At 40.4% G+C, this 13999-nt stretch overlaps 1 protein-coding gene across 1 annotated transcript in view; it reads right to left on the bottom strand.

The window, feature by feature from the left end:
- The window catches only part of col7a1 (collagen, type VII, alpha 1), an 85391-nt gene that overhangs the window by 23066 nt on the left and 48326 nt on the right, over positions 1-13999 (bottom strand). Inside the window, exons 67-86 of the mRNA XM_083892008.1 lie at positions 13903-13968; positions 12463-12498; positions 12327-12362; positions 12178-12225; positions 12044-12079; positions 10693-10818; positions 10356-10565; positions 10239-10274; positions 9561-9605; positions 9296-9412; positions 9127-9198; positions 8640-8684; positions 6833-6868; positions 3673-3708; positions 3544-3588; positions 3421-3453; positions 3278-3340; positions 3107-3142; positions 1851-1931; positions 1635-1703 (exon numbers count right to left, since the gene is read on the bottom strand). Of these exons, the coding sequence (XP_083748134.1) occupies positions 1635-1703; positions 1851-1931; positions 3107-3142; positions 3278-3340; positions 3421-3453; positions 3544-3588; positions 3673-3708; positions 6833-6868; positions 8640-8684; positions 9127-9198; positions 9296-9412; positions 9561-9605; positions 10239-10274; positions 10356-10565; positions 10693-10818; positions 12044-12079; positions 12178-12225; positions 12327-12362; positions 12463-12498; positions 13903-13968 (1272 nt within the window). The remainder of the gene's footprint in view (positions 1-1634; positions 1704-1850; positions 1932-3106; positions 3143-3277; positions 3341-3420; positions 3454-3543; positions 3589-3672; positions 3709-6832; positions 6869-8639; positions 8685-9126; positions 9199-9295; positions 9413-9560; positions 9606-10238; positions 10275-10355; positions 10566-10692; positions 10819-12043; positions 12080-12177; positions 12226-12326; positions 12363-12462; positions 12499-13902; positions 13969-13999) is intronic.

Below are 13999 nucleotides of genomic sequence, written 5' to 3'. Positions count from 1 at the left end.
AATATGAGGATTAGGTAAATTGGACACTCTAAATTGACCGCAAGTGTGAGAGTGAATGGTTATTTGTCTCTATATGTGTCCCTGAGATAGGAGGATAAAGTGGTAGAAAATGGACGAATGGATGCATATTTTGATAAAAAATAATAACAACATACTGAGCCACATCTAACAAAACAAGTGAGGATGTTTTTGACTCAATTTGGAGAAACTTAATAGACCTTCAGTGTAATTTTCATCATCGACTGACACTTCTTCTTGGCAGATTTGACAGGCTTTTACCAAGCCCGTCTTTAAAAACAGACGTTTAAATACAGTCAACGCTATTTTAGTGTCAGCTTTGAGAAGCTGTAAAAAAAAAACATTTGGCGCTTTTAAATAATTAATTGAAATCCAATTAATAGCCACTCCTGACCTGAAAATGAGAACGGCTGCCCTGGAAGACCCTGTTCATTAGAGGAGACGGATCCTCTCAGCTTTATTAGACCTGATAATATGATGGGCCCTCGGAGCGGTGGGACTTCAGCGCCGTTTGTGCTGATGAATACTCTGAACGAGCGCGGCAGCACATCTGTTACTGCGCGTCTTCTCCTGGCCTTATTTTCCCGTTGCATCTACGTGGCTTCGGTCCAAACGACAAATCTGACAAAGCAGATTATTGACACTGACAATATAATTCAGATAAATTGAAGGGCATATGGCAATAAAGCGCCGCCAGTGCCAACCTATGCCACTCGTGGCAGAGTGATTTACCTTTATGTTTAAGTAGATCCAGGCGATTCATATTCACGGTCGGCTCCAGTGTTATTTTTAGAGTGGGAGGCACTTCAAGTCTCCACTGGGTTTTCCTTCCTATTTCCTACAACTCTGCACAAAATATCTAAATAAAAACTCCAGGGCTGCACTGCAGCAGATAATATAGACCCATGAGCCTGGTGTTAGCGCAGTAAATATGTTCCAGATATGTGGAAAAGTAATTTTATTTGGTCAGCAAGTGAGATTTGCTCTTTGAATGTCAATCAATAAGAGACGTATAGAAAACCGAGGCCACCGCAGCTTGACAGCTTGTGAGGAGAGATGAACTTCTTGAATTCTACTGCCTAATCCCCGCATGGCAGGAAATGTTTGTGCCGATTATTTAATTTCCCAGCAGCTTACTGATAGACATTAATTATTTCAACACTAGAAGACTTTGGAGAAGCGGGTTTGACGACACACAACGCTGAGAGACATTAATTAAAACCCAAATATTTCAAACACTAACCACAAAAGTGTTTTTATATATATATATATATATATATATATATATATATATATATATATATATATATATATATATATATATATATATATATATATGCAGCAGTCGCAGTGCTGCAGACTCACAACGGCTGCATCACCGTGGTCCTTGAAGGAAAAACCCAGAGGCAGGAGCACCTAACACTGAGCCATCAGATCAAACCTCTCACAGCAGGAAGTTAATAATAGCACTACAGAAATGTGTTTTTTTTATGACTCCAGGGCAGCAAATCATTCTGTATCTGGGATCACATCCAATAAAACCCGACCGCAAAACCCAATTCCATTGACTGTCCATTTGGCCAGAGGCTTCCTGAGCAGATACAGCATGTTCTCACCTTCCCAGGAGGACCGCTGTCTCCCTGCTCCCCCTTTAAGCCCGACTGGCCTGGAGGTCCAGCGATGCCCTGAGGAACAAATTACACAATGACACCGAGGAAGACCTGATAAATAAATAAAATAAAATAAAATAAAATAAAATAAAGAAAAACAGCATGGTGTGCTGCACAGATACACATGACGAGGTTAACACCAATCCACACACACACACATACCTGCTTTCCTGGTAGTCCGTGTATTCCTTCTTTCCCAGGAACCCCATCTCTTCCAGGAACTCCGGGTTTACCCGACTCACCCTGAGGAGCAGGAGATAACTTTAATATATAGGTGTATATAGTACGGAAGAGCTTTGTATTCACTTGAAGAAAAAAAAATGTTGTTTTGTTTTTCTGAGCATTTATTTCAGTTTTTCTGAGCAATTAATTTTTTGGTCCGTTTTTCGGAATAATATATTTTTGGTCCGTTCTTTGGAGTCATTATTTTTTTGTTTCATACTTCGGAATAATGTATTTTTTGGTTTGTTTTTCAGAGTAATTATTTCTGTTGTTCAGAGAAATACATTTTTTGGTCTTTTTTTGGAATAATTGATTTTTGGTCTGTTTTTCCGAGTAATTATTTTTTTCTGTTTTGCAGAGTAATTTTTTTTTCTGATTTACAGAGAGCTCAATTTAATGGTAACAACACGGATGGCTTGTTTGGTTTAATCAAGTTTGACTTTGATCTGGGTTTAAGACACTGGGAGATAGTCTGATAGTCCTGTCTTTAAGTCACGTAGATGGTGTTAGCATTAGTTTGTCGACTTTACGCAGGAATGAGAGTCACTTCGAAGTATCGCAGTATCTTCAGTAAAACTGAAAAAAAAAAATATTCAAGAACCCAAACCAAAAAATAAATTACTCAAAAAAAACAATATTTTTTCAAAAGAAAAGCGCTTCCGTAATAGAGATATTCAATACCAAGTTACATTTACATCTGCCTGAAACCAAAGATCCCAGAGTTTGAGGACTTGAAACAACAAGAATAGCAAGTTTGTGTTTGTTTCCTCATAGTTTTGATCCAGACAGACTCTCAGCAGGCGACGTCCATCAATAATGATGTACGACGAGGCCTTGCGACAAAAAACTATTTACAACAAGAATCAGAGTGAAAACAAGAGAGTAGTGCTGTGGTAAACATCAGTTGGAGAATGATTTGTTTTCATCTGAAAGGTACGATAAATTGCACGCTGTGTAAATTTCCACAAATGATTATAGCAGAGGTTGTTATTTGCCAATGACAGCTTGGTGCACATGTTTTGGAGTTTTTATTTATTTTATTTTCAGGTTTTTTCCCCCATTTCCAGTTCGAAACTGAAATGCCCCGGGCTTAAAAGAAAGAAAAAAAAAATCACTTCTATTATTCTGCACTTCCTGTGCTCCACAGCGGCCGCGGCAACAATCGCAGCCGGGGAAAATTTGGAATGCATACTCACCACCTGCCCCGACAGTCCCGGAGGGCCCTGTGGACCCTGAAGCAAATAAATACAGTGGCGTGAAGGAAAACAAACGCGATAACACACACACACACACACACACACACCATGATATTTACAATGAGTTTCAGCGAGCAAAAGAAACAGCAGTGATTTATAGGGAACACTTACGACAGCTCCTGGAGGCCCGAGTGGTCCTGGCAAACCTGTGCTCCCCTGAGCACCAGGAGGACCCTGAAGAGACCAGTTTCTGATCTGTTATTCAACTGTACTCTTTAGAGACTGATATGTGACTAATACTAAAGCTGTTTTACCTGCACGCCAACACCTGGTTCTCCTTGATTACCCTGAGAAAAAAAAACAACAACTTTGAAGTAGGAGAAGAATTTACAAAAACAGCTCAAACAAGTAAACTGTTAAAACTGCAGTGAATTCACCTTTAACCCTGGTGCACCTGGAAGCCCAGAGGGACCCAACGGGCCCTGATTAAAACACACAAACATATACACATCTGTTAGTCACTGTTATTCATAGTGTGTACATGCTGTGTCATGTATAATACTCACAGTTGGCCCCCGTATGCCAGGCTCTCCTGGATTTCCCTACAAGTGAAACACACACTTTGTATATATACATGTATTTGCATCAACATTGCATCACATATACGCAAAAAAAAAGAAGCTATATTTCTGGTTAGCATTAGCTGCCCGCTACGTGAAATCTTACAGTCTGGATGCTAAGCTAAGCTAAGCTTGTAGGCTGCAGCCAGTAAGCTTCATGGAACTACCAATTCATGAATGAATGAATTCAATCTTATCGAATCGCAGAAATTACACAAACAAAAGTGATTGTTCAGGTTTATTTTTGCAGTGTGGATCAATGAGCTACTGACATTTTCAGCACTGGTGGAGTCATGACTGCACGGCTGCATGAAACTGCTGTGTCTAGTGACTCAGTTGTAAAGCAGTTGTTTTCATCGTAACTGAATCATTAGAATCAGTTAATTAAAAAGATTTGTTCAGTGAGCGGAGCAGTCAGTGGACTTAAATACAGCGACAGGGTTTGTGATGCTAGCAGTGCTGATAACCAAGGTGTGCCGAGGCGAGTCTAGTCGCTAGGGGTGTGCCAAAAAAATTGATTCACATAAGAATCCCGATTATCATTCACTACGAGAATCGATATAAAATGTCCCAGAATCATTTTTTTTTTTTAATAAAGAGTATTGCTGGGCATGTGTCACGGCACCGGAGTCCGGGTTAGCTCTGTTAGCTGCATTATTTCCTTTATCACCGTTGGCGTGCCTACAGTCCAGACCTTTATCAGTTAGCTACGTTAGCTGCGTTATCTCCTTTATCGCCGTTAACGTGCCTACAGTCCAGACGTTTACCAGTTAGCTCCTTTAGCACCGTTAGCGAGCCCACAGTCGAACTGGAGCGGTCTGTTTATGAAAAAACGAAAAAAGCAGCGCTACAAATAACCAGCATACATGTGCACTGCGTATGTGTGCCTCTGTTTTTAAAGTTTAGCGTTACTTTAGAGACTCATTTTAACAATCGGGAGTCACGCTTCAATGTTGCCGCCGTTAACGTGCCCAGCACTATTAAAGAAGCACTTTTATTTTTGTTACTTGTGCAATATGCGTTTTGAATCTAAAATGAAAATGAATTTTTAATCGAATCGTAGCGCCACAAATCAGAATCTAATCGTGGGATAGTAAAAGATTTCCACCCCTACTAGTTGCACAACTGGAAACTAATTAGCATGCCGCTGTTGTAGAGAACCAGTCTGAAAACATGGCAGCCAGTGGAGACACTATTTCAACAGAATTAAATTAAAAAATATATGTTTGTTCTTGCGTCCCGGGGCGGCAGTCAGTGCATCTCTCAGTGACGTCAGTGCTATCGACACCTCATAAAAACCACACTCCAAAGACATGAACTCACCCTTTTATTTAAATTCATAAATGTGCTCATAAACATTTATGTACTAATGGACAATACGGAACGAGCCGTGTGCCCAGCAGCAGCAGCAGCAGCAGCAGCAGCCATTTTGACAGGTCACAAAGAAAACCACAGGTCTAAATAATCAAATCAACAACGGCTGAGTCCTCAATTATAGGTCGCATGCTGCCGTCCTGGTGAGGTTTCCACTCGGCGACACAAACACAAAACACAAGCGCGACAGGTAAGACGTCACAAACACGAGAGCATGGACAGCGTCAGACACTCGCACGGTTAACTGGAAATATCTGTGCAGTGCGAGGGATGAGCTCACAGCAGAGAGCAGGCAGCAGCATCATGCATGACGAGCACAGGTCACTTCAATAAAGTGCATTTTGGAGTTCGCCCCGGTTTAGTATTCCCCTCCTACTTTTGTGCACTGGATCCTGATAGAGCTGCAGAAGCTTAGGATGTCAGCTCGTTTCCTTTTATCTGCTCCAACAAATCTACGGCGTACTAAAATCCAACTGTAGAGTTTGACGCAGCACCTTTGGGGACAGGTGGTCTTCATTAACATTTCATGAGGAACCAATCGAGGTTCGACTCCCAATGAGTTTTTATTTTTATTTAGTTTTTCCAGTTAGCTTTTTTTTTAAATTTCAGTTTAGTTTTAGTTATTTCAACAAATAATTTAGTAGTTTCAGGTTAGCATTTATTTAGTTTTGCAGGTATTAAGAGAAAGCCTGGTAACACTTTATAATAAGAACACACTATTAGCATTAGTTAAGCATCAATAAATATTGAATTCATCATTTATAACGCATGAATACTCATTAGTATGTAGTTTATAGTGATGAATATAATGATGAATTCAATATTTATTGATGCTTAACTAATGCTAATAGTGTGTACTTATTTTAAAGTGTTAAGTAAAGGGTTTAAAACGAAGATGAAGCTGAATTTATCTATAATTCAGTTTAGTTTTAGTTAGTTTTGCTTTGTTCATTGTAGTTTTTATTTCTTTTTTTGAAATTATAGTTTTTATTTGTATTTCAGTTAACTAAATATTTTTTGCCACTGCTAGTTTTATTTTTGGTTTGGTTGGATAAAAGTGCTGAAATATTTAAAAGGTTGCATTCTGATGATTGTGCTGTACTCTACTGTTATACACTACCGTTCAAAAGTTTGGGCTCGCTGAGAAATGTCCTTATTTTTTAAGGAAAACAATTTTTTTTCCAATGAATATAACATTAAATGTATCAGAAATGCACTCTATACATTGTTAATGTGGTAAACGGCTATTCTAGCTGCAAACGTCTGGTTTTTAATGGAATATGTGCATAGGTGTATAGAGGCCCATTTCCAGTGTTCTAATGGTACATTGTGTTTGCTAATGGCGTTAGAAGGCTATTGGTTGATTAGAAAACCCTTGAAAACACCTTGTGCAGTGATGTTAGCACAGCTGAAAACACTTTTGCTGGTTCTTTGACGAAAACAAAGTCATTATTTCTAATCTTGTCAATGTCTTGAATATATTTTCTATTCATTGTGCAACTCTTTTGATGAATAAAAGTGTTCCTTTTAATGGAAAACACAACAAAAATGTATAAATGACCACAAACTTTTGAACGGTAGTGTATATATGTATAATACAGAGACCGCTTTCACGCTACTAGCTGTGTAAGCCAGGTATATACAGTATATTCCTCCCACTTGTGTCAAATACCACAGATACAAGTTACTTCCTCCACAGCCCAAGCATGCCAGCCTGCAGCAGATAACCTACCGGTCTACCTAGTACTCCAGGGAACCCAGGCTGGCCCTAGAGGGGATGGAAAAATGCAGGGAAGACAGATAACAGGATGGTGGGGGTAGTGTTTGAAGAGGGGGGAAACAAACAACACGGGAAACAGACAAGAAATGAGGAGAAAGAGGAAGTTAGACAGTGAGGTGTAAGCGGCACAGCTCCACAAGGACAGTTCCACTCTATGAAGGATCTATGAAGCCTCAGCCTCAGCCCGGGGGAGGGAGGGGGAGAAGAGCGCTTCCAACCACAGCTCTGTGTGTGTGTGTGTGTGTGTGTGCAGTCAAACCCCGATGGGTTTAACTCTGCAGGTGAAAGTTTGCCCAGTTACTGGTTACTCACTGATTGCCCATGAGGCCCAGAGGGCCCTGGTGGGCCCTGCTCCAACAGGGGAGGGGGGAAGGAAAACAAAGAATGTGAGGAGGCTCTAATATCGCACATATGTTCTCTTAAACAATTAAGATGAAAACTTAGCATGTCCTTTTACGGGAACTGAACGTCCCGTTTGTTTTGACTTATTCTCAAACACTTAAGCAGGGACAAATGAATTAACAGTCATTTATTTAAAGGTCCAGTACGCAACAATTAGGAAGGTTGATTGTTTATGGTTTATTGGCTTTAAAGTGTCTGTATTGCTTTTATTCTGCTATTGCTATAGAAATAAAGTACATTACATAACATAAAGTAAGAATTGCTAAGGCCTTTATACGCCTTATTCAAGGACCTTGCTCTACAGAGACGATATTTTTATAGTAGCTCAAATGGACGTACTAACTTACTTTTGTTGTGGAAATTTTCTGCTGCTGGTGAAGTATGAAATAGAACACTTCTGCCCGCCGACAAGTTTTTATTTTTATTGCAAGGAAAAGGTCAATCTTCCCTTTGCTCTGGGAGAAAGACTCAGAGCAAAGTGTGCCCTCCACATTTATACCTGAGCAACTCCCCTTTTGCATTCCTCCAATAGACAAAGAGTCTGCCATTCCAGGCGATGTTTTCACACCTCTTTGTCTACTGTAGGTATCGGGGAGCCAACTCCCTGCAGATGTTGCAGGAAAGTGTCAGTTCAGGCCAGACACAATACACTATACACAAAGAACCTGGTATTCTGTGTTCGGCAGGTATAGGGTGATGGGCAGCTGTAGCTCTGAGATTGAATTTGCCATTACACTATGCAAATTAGGAGAGAGAGAGTCATCCTTTTCTGGTATGCAAAGGCCACTGTTGTACCCTGATACGCTTGGAGCAGGTGAGTGGAGGAGTCCTCCGCTTGTTTCAATTGGTTGTCTAACTATTACACATGTTTTTGGGGATTTTTACCACTGCTCTACAGTCCGGCATTGTTTGTTGCGATGATACAATCTGACCAAATCAGTGTCCGGCAGTCTGTCCATGTCACATTTTTAGATCAGGCTCAGGGCCTCACCAGAGCAGGTACTTATATAAGTACCAGGTACCAGCTATTATCGCTAATGGAAAAGACGTGCTGTTCTACAACTGTATCGTGAAAAGGGCACAATTATATGACACTAATTCTTACACAATGGACCTTTAAATAGCATCACATTATAAATCAATTGGTGGAATATGGTTGCTTCGTAACATCATGTACATGAGGGGTAAAAAAAAAAGCATACTCACCACATTTGTTGAAAGAATAAATTCAGTTAAAACACATGTAATACAGCACTATTCGATCACAGCCATCCATTTATCCTTTTATCCATCCATCCATTATGTAATGCACTTTATGAAAACAAGAAAATAGCCAGCACTCTGTTCCCGCACTTACCGCTTTTCCATCCTGACCAGGTTTCCCTGGTTCTCCTGGTGTTCCCTGAAATTACAAACCACACAATCTAAGGAATGTCTAAAAATCTCGAGCCTGAGTAAAACTTTAAAAAGTCGAGAGTTAGATGAGGCAAAAATGCCCCTTTTTGAAAGCACAACTTTTCAGGTTTTTGGATTTAAAATCTAAAACAAACTCTAGTCCTGTTATCATTGTTTACAAAGCTGAGGGTTCCAGCTTAGTATCCAATAACCTCTGTCGTGGAGGTAATGTTTTCACCCCACATTGTTTGTTTATCCGTTTGTGAGCAGCATAAATCAGAAAGCAAACAACAGATTATGATGATGTTTTCTGGTTAAGTAGAGTAGGTTACGTCCCATGGAAGGAATTAACAGATTTCAGTGGTGGAGCCAGACACAGAAAAACTACTCTCCGAGTGATCATTTGTGTTCTAATCTCGACTGACCTCAGATCTTAGACTTAAACTCACCTCTGAGCCATCGCGTCCTTTTTCTCCATGTTCTCCTCTTTCTCCTTTATCACCCTTCGGTCCCACAAAACCCTTTAGGACATAACATTATAAAACATATTAGAAGACGACGTATGATATGGGCAGAAAATATGATTCTATATTATTTTATTTAATGTCCAAATCTTACCCTGTCTCCTTTGGGTCCCTGTGGTCCAGCTGGCCCAGCCTCTCCCTTCTGTCCTGCAAATCCTGGAGGGCCTCGAGCCCCAGGTGCACCAATCAGCACTGAATCAGCAGATGCTCCCTACAGAGCCAAACACACACATATATATATATATATTTATAAATGCTGTTGAACTCAATTCTGGCCCCAATATCTTCTTCATGTCGTATTACAAGTTTTCCATTCCATCAACTACAGGGATAAAAAAAAAAAAAAGAAGCAGTTTTACCTTTTGACCCGGTGGACCCAATGGCCCCGTTAATCCAAGTTTTCCCTGACAGACAGAAAATAGTGAAGATGTTCAAATGCACAGTTTGTCACCTCTGTCGCTAGTCAGAGTCATAAAAACTACAATATAAATAAAATAAAGTAAAATAAAAACCTAAGCCATCACACTAATTATTAGTACCAATATTACAGGGTTGGATTTATATGGATTTAAACAGTGTGGAAACATTTTTGGATCATTTTAATGCAGAAATTTAACTTTAAAGCTCCTCTGCAAACCTTCTATCGCCCTCCTGTGGATTTCTAAGTAATTACCCAAACAGTCTGCGGTCTAAGACAAAAAAAGACAGAGTGAGAGGAAGAATGCTGTCTTCTGATGTGTGTTTCTATGGTGCGTATATCTATCTTTTAATGTAGTGTTACTTGTTTGGACAGCATTCAGGAAACTTGAGCATCCTCAGCATGCATTTTCAATATCACATGATCACATGATCATATTTGCGACTATGAAGTCGTGCCGAGCATCCAGGTTTGTTTTTAGCAGGAGAATCCACTCCTGAAACTTCCTGTCATACTGCTGCTCTTGTGAAGCTTTACTCGCCCCATGAGATTCTGCTCGATCGTGGCGTAAAATGCATTGAATGTTTTCGCGTGAACTAGCTTGACATTGGCTACTTACAGATTCTCCTTTGTCTCCTTTTTCTCCTCTCTCCCCCTAAAAAAAATACACAGACATGAAATTAGCAGACGCATAACAAAATTGTAATTTTGATGACGTCGCATTTCTTCACTTCACCTTTTCTCCTGGTCTTCCAGCCTCTCCTACTTCCCCAGCTCGCCCAGGAACACCTGGTATACCAGGCTTGCCAGACTCTCCGGCAGGCCCCTGGAGCCCCTGTTGACCTCTTTCTCCGATGGCTCTTCCAGGAGGCCCCGTCGCTCCTGCAGGTCCTCGATCCCCTTGATCCCCCTTTGTTCCCCTCTCTCCTGGAAACCCCCGAGCGCCCTAATGTCCAACCGACAAACATGTCTGAATTAGGTTCATATAGTTCGTAATATACGTCATTTATCTAAATTTCAAGGGCGTCTTCATCAAGTCTTTTTACTCTTTCTTACTTAAAAATCACACTCACATCTAACCCAGCAGGTCCTCTCTGTCCTGTGTCTCCTATATCGCCCTTTGCACCTTTCTCCGGCTTCTGCACTGAAGGAGCCACCAGCAAGTCCTTCTTATCCACAACCACCTTCAGCTCATGGACCTGTGTGAGAGGACCAGAGGAGACATTCTTCAGATCGCTAGGACACAATATGTTTGGGTATTAGTACATCTTTCTACTGCATTTAAATAACATTTCATTTAAGTCTAGTGTATAAAAGTTTGATGGATTTTTTTTCATTTAGCATACGTTAAGGTTTAAATAATTACACTGGAATCCAAAAATGACATCCATTTTTCAGGTTTTTATGCTAATTTGATTTTGACAAATCGGACTAAATTGATTTCATTTTTTTGACATTATCAGTTGATTTTCGTCAATATTTCTCATCCAAAAAAGGTTTTAGGAGAGAAAAAAAATGTGTTTTGGTGTCACACAATGGTGGATTCACGGCAGATGTAGCAGAACACATCAGGCTTATTTTTGCAAGATCTTCTAGTCGAAGCCATTCTATTCACTTGTAATATAAATTAAAAAAACAATTAGACACAAGTTATGTAAAATATGCAGCTTTGTTCAGAAAGTTGACCTGAACCAATGTGATTTTTGGATCAAAATGATCCTAAATCAGCAAAAAAACAATAAATTTGGTGTTGACCAGTGTTTTATGAGTGTATAATGAACTACCTGATTGTATAAATTGTTGTTTTTCATTTCCCCAGATTGAGAGAACTGACATTTTGGACCACCATGTGTTTAAAATAGCCCAAAATGGACAAATTGAACATCAGAATATGATTTTTGATGCAGACTGATGGCTGCATCTCCAACACACTTGGAAGGGAAGAGTTAGAGTGAGGGTTATTCAGCTAGACTGAAGACTGAAGGGCTCAAGGTCAAAAGGTCAGTGTGCTAAAGAACATTGCAAGGATCAAGGGTTTGCTGTCTAAACAAGACACAGGAAAAAACATGTTCAGCTGCAGCTCAGAATACCAGAGTTCTGACTAATACCAGGGAAACTGAAGCACATCACACCCGGTCTCCTCAGATCACTACACTGGCCTCCTGTGAGTCACAGGATAGACTTCTTCGTCATCTTACTCTTGGTCGACAAAGTACTGAATGGTCTCCGACCAAAATACATCCTGTACTTATTAGTTCCCTATGAAGCACCCAGAGCTCTAAGATCACCAGGAACAGGTTTACAGTTTGTTTCCCAGATGCAGATGCAGAACCAAACAAAGTGTAACAGCATTCAGTTCTTCTGCTTCTTACCTGTGGAACAAACTGCACCTTTAAATAACTCTAAAACACAGAGTCCACATACCTGAATACCGAGGTTGGCCAGAGCCTTCTGTACGTCCTGGTGACACAAATACAGAAGATATCAGTTACCACAGACGACTGAGCCGACAAGTCAGAGCTTGGCCCTCAAGACGTGATGGACCGATGATGTCTTACCACAGCTGTCCCAGGTTTGCCCGGTGCTCCGTCCTCTCCCGGGTCTCCCTGCCGATAAAAAGACGTCAAAGTGTCAACACGACACACTCGAAGCTTCACTCACGTCACAGACTCACGACGGGCAGGAGAAAATATAAAGTTTAACTTACAGTTTCACCTTTAAGGCCGGAGGGACCTCGCTCTCCCTGGAGTGAAGACCAAGAAGAAGAAGGAGGAGGTCATAAAATGAATAATACATTGGTTTACATGGAGTAAAAAAAAATGGAATCAATAAAGACAACGCACTCTGACTCCTGCAGCTCCAGGGACACCGGGCACACCCTGTGAGACAGAGGACAGTGATGAGATCATCAGCAGATAATGTGGGACAAATGGAGTGGTGTGCAGGGACGGTTCGTGATAAAACCGACATCTCAGGGAAGATATACGTATACCCAAACATTTATTCTGCTCTTTAATCGAACGCTTCTGAAAACCATTGCAACGTCCGTACTTTTGTAATATTGACCAAACATCCTCATGTGTTGGTATCAAGATTAAATCAATCAAAAATAAAGATCTAACAGTGTCTGTCCTGAGGTGAGAAGAACAACTCTTTCTCTAAAGAAGAGGAGGCAGATTTGTGTCAACAATTTCTAAGAAGCAAATCAAATATCGATTTAAGCATTCAAAAATATTGGATTTTATTGTTTGAAAATACACCTGTACTTTGCGCTCTCTGGTTTGTTCTTTGCAATGTGTTTTTTTTCTTTGTGGGCGGGTCTTCGACAAAAGCTGCCTGCTGATTGGCTAATTGTAAGTATATATAACGTTTACAATCTGACAAACGTTGAATATTGACAATAATTTCGTCGGACGTCGACGCGGGAAAACTTGGCAAAACGAACAACTCCAAGCCTGTGACAACTTCCGGGCTCCAAAACCCAGTAGCCAATCAGCAGGCAGCTTCCTAAGGCCCCGCCCACACACCACAAAAAACCTTGACGCAAAGAACAAATCCTTTTGAAACAATAAAATACAATTTTAGAATGATTAAATTGATATTTTAAGTGTTGTTGAATTAGTGTTGTTGACACAACTCTAATTCCATAGAAGACATGCTTTTTTTTTTTTTTTTTATAAAAGAAATGTCAAGAAATTAAAATTTCATGACAACAGTGCGATAAAACTAAAGAAATGTGTTGCAACATGTGATATAATTAACTACTTATATAAACAGAAGTTAATTTATAGGCCCAAATATGACATGATATTTTAAAAAAAAATTACCCCACCATACTCCCAACAGAGTTCTATGAAGAACACAAATACGCGCACAAACAGGAATTGTTCGTCATTGAAAAGTAGTGATACAGGGACATGTTAACGCCGTTAACGTCAACATATGACACGTTTCCGACTGACCGCAAAAAGACGTGCACCGTTTACCAGTTAGCTCCGTGAGCTCCTTTAGCACTTGTCAGCGTGCCTACAGTCCAACTGGAGTGGTCTGTTTATTAAATAACCAGCCTACCTGTGTACTACGTATGTGTGCCTCTGTTTTTAAAGTTTAGCGTTACTTTAGAGACTCATTTTAACAATCGTGAGTCACGGAAACACGACATCGCGTCAAGGAAACGTGACATGCTTTAACGCCGTTAACGGTAGTGCCGTTATCGTGCCCAGCACTAACTGTTATCATACTCTAAAAGAAATCTTAAATACTGCCGAGTCATGCACACTCACGGGGGTTCCTGAGGGCCCCTGTGGGCCAGGGATCGGTGCCGCCTCTGCTCCTTTCATGTAAACAACCTGAGAGAAACGATGCATGAATTAGTAAAAG

The sequence above is a fragment of the Microchirus variegatus genome (genome assembly GCF_963457635.1).
Source record: "Microchirus variegatus genome assembly, chromosome: 7".
Taxonomy (NCBI): domain Eukaryota; kingdom Metazoa; phylum Chordata; class Actinopteri; order Pleuronectiformes; family Soleidae; genus Microchirus; species Microchirus variegatus.
The sequence above is the reverse complement of the archived record's forward strand: the minus strand, read 5'-3'. Positions and strand labels throughout refer to the sequence as shown.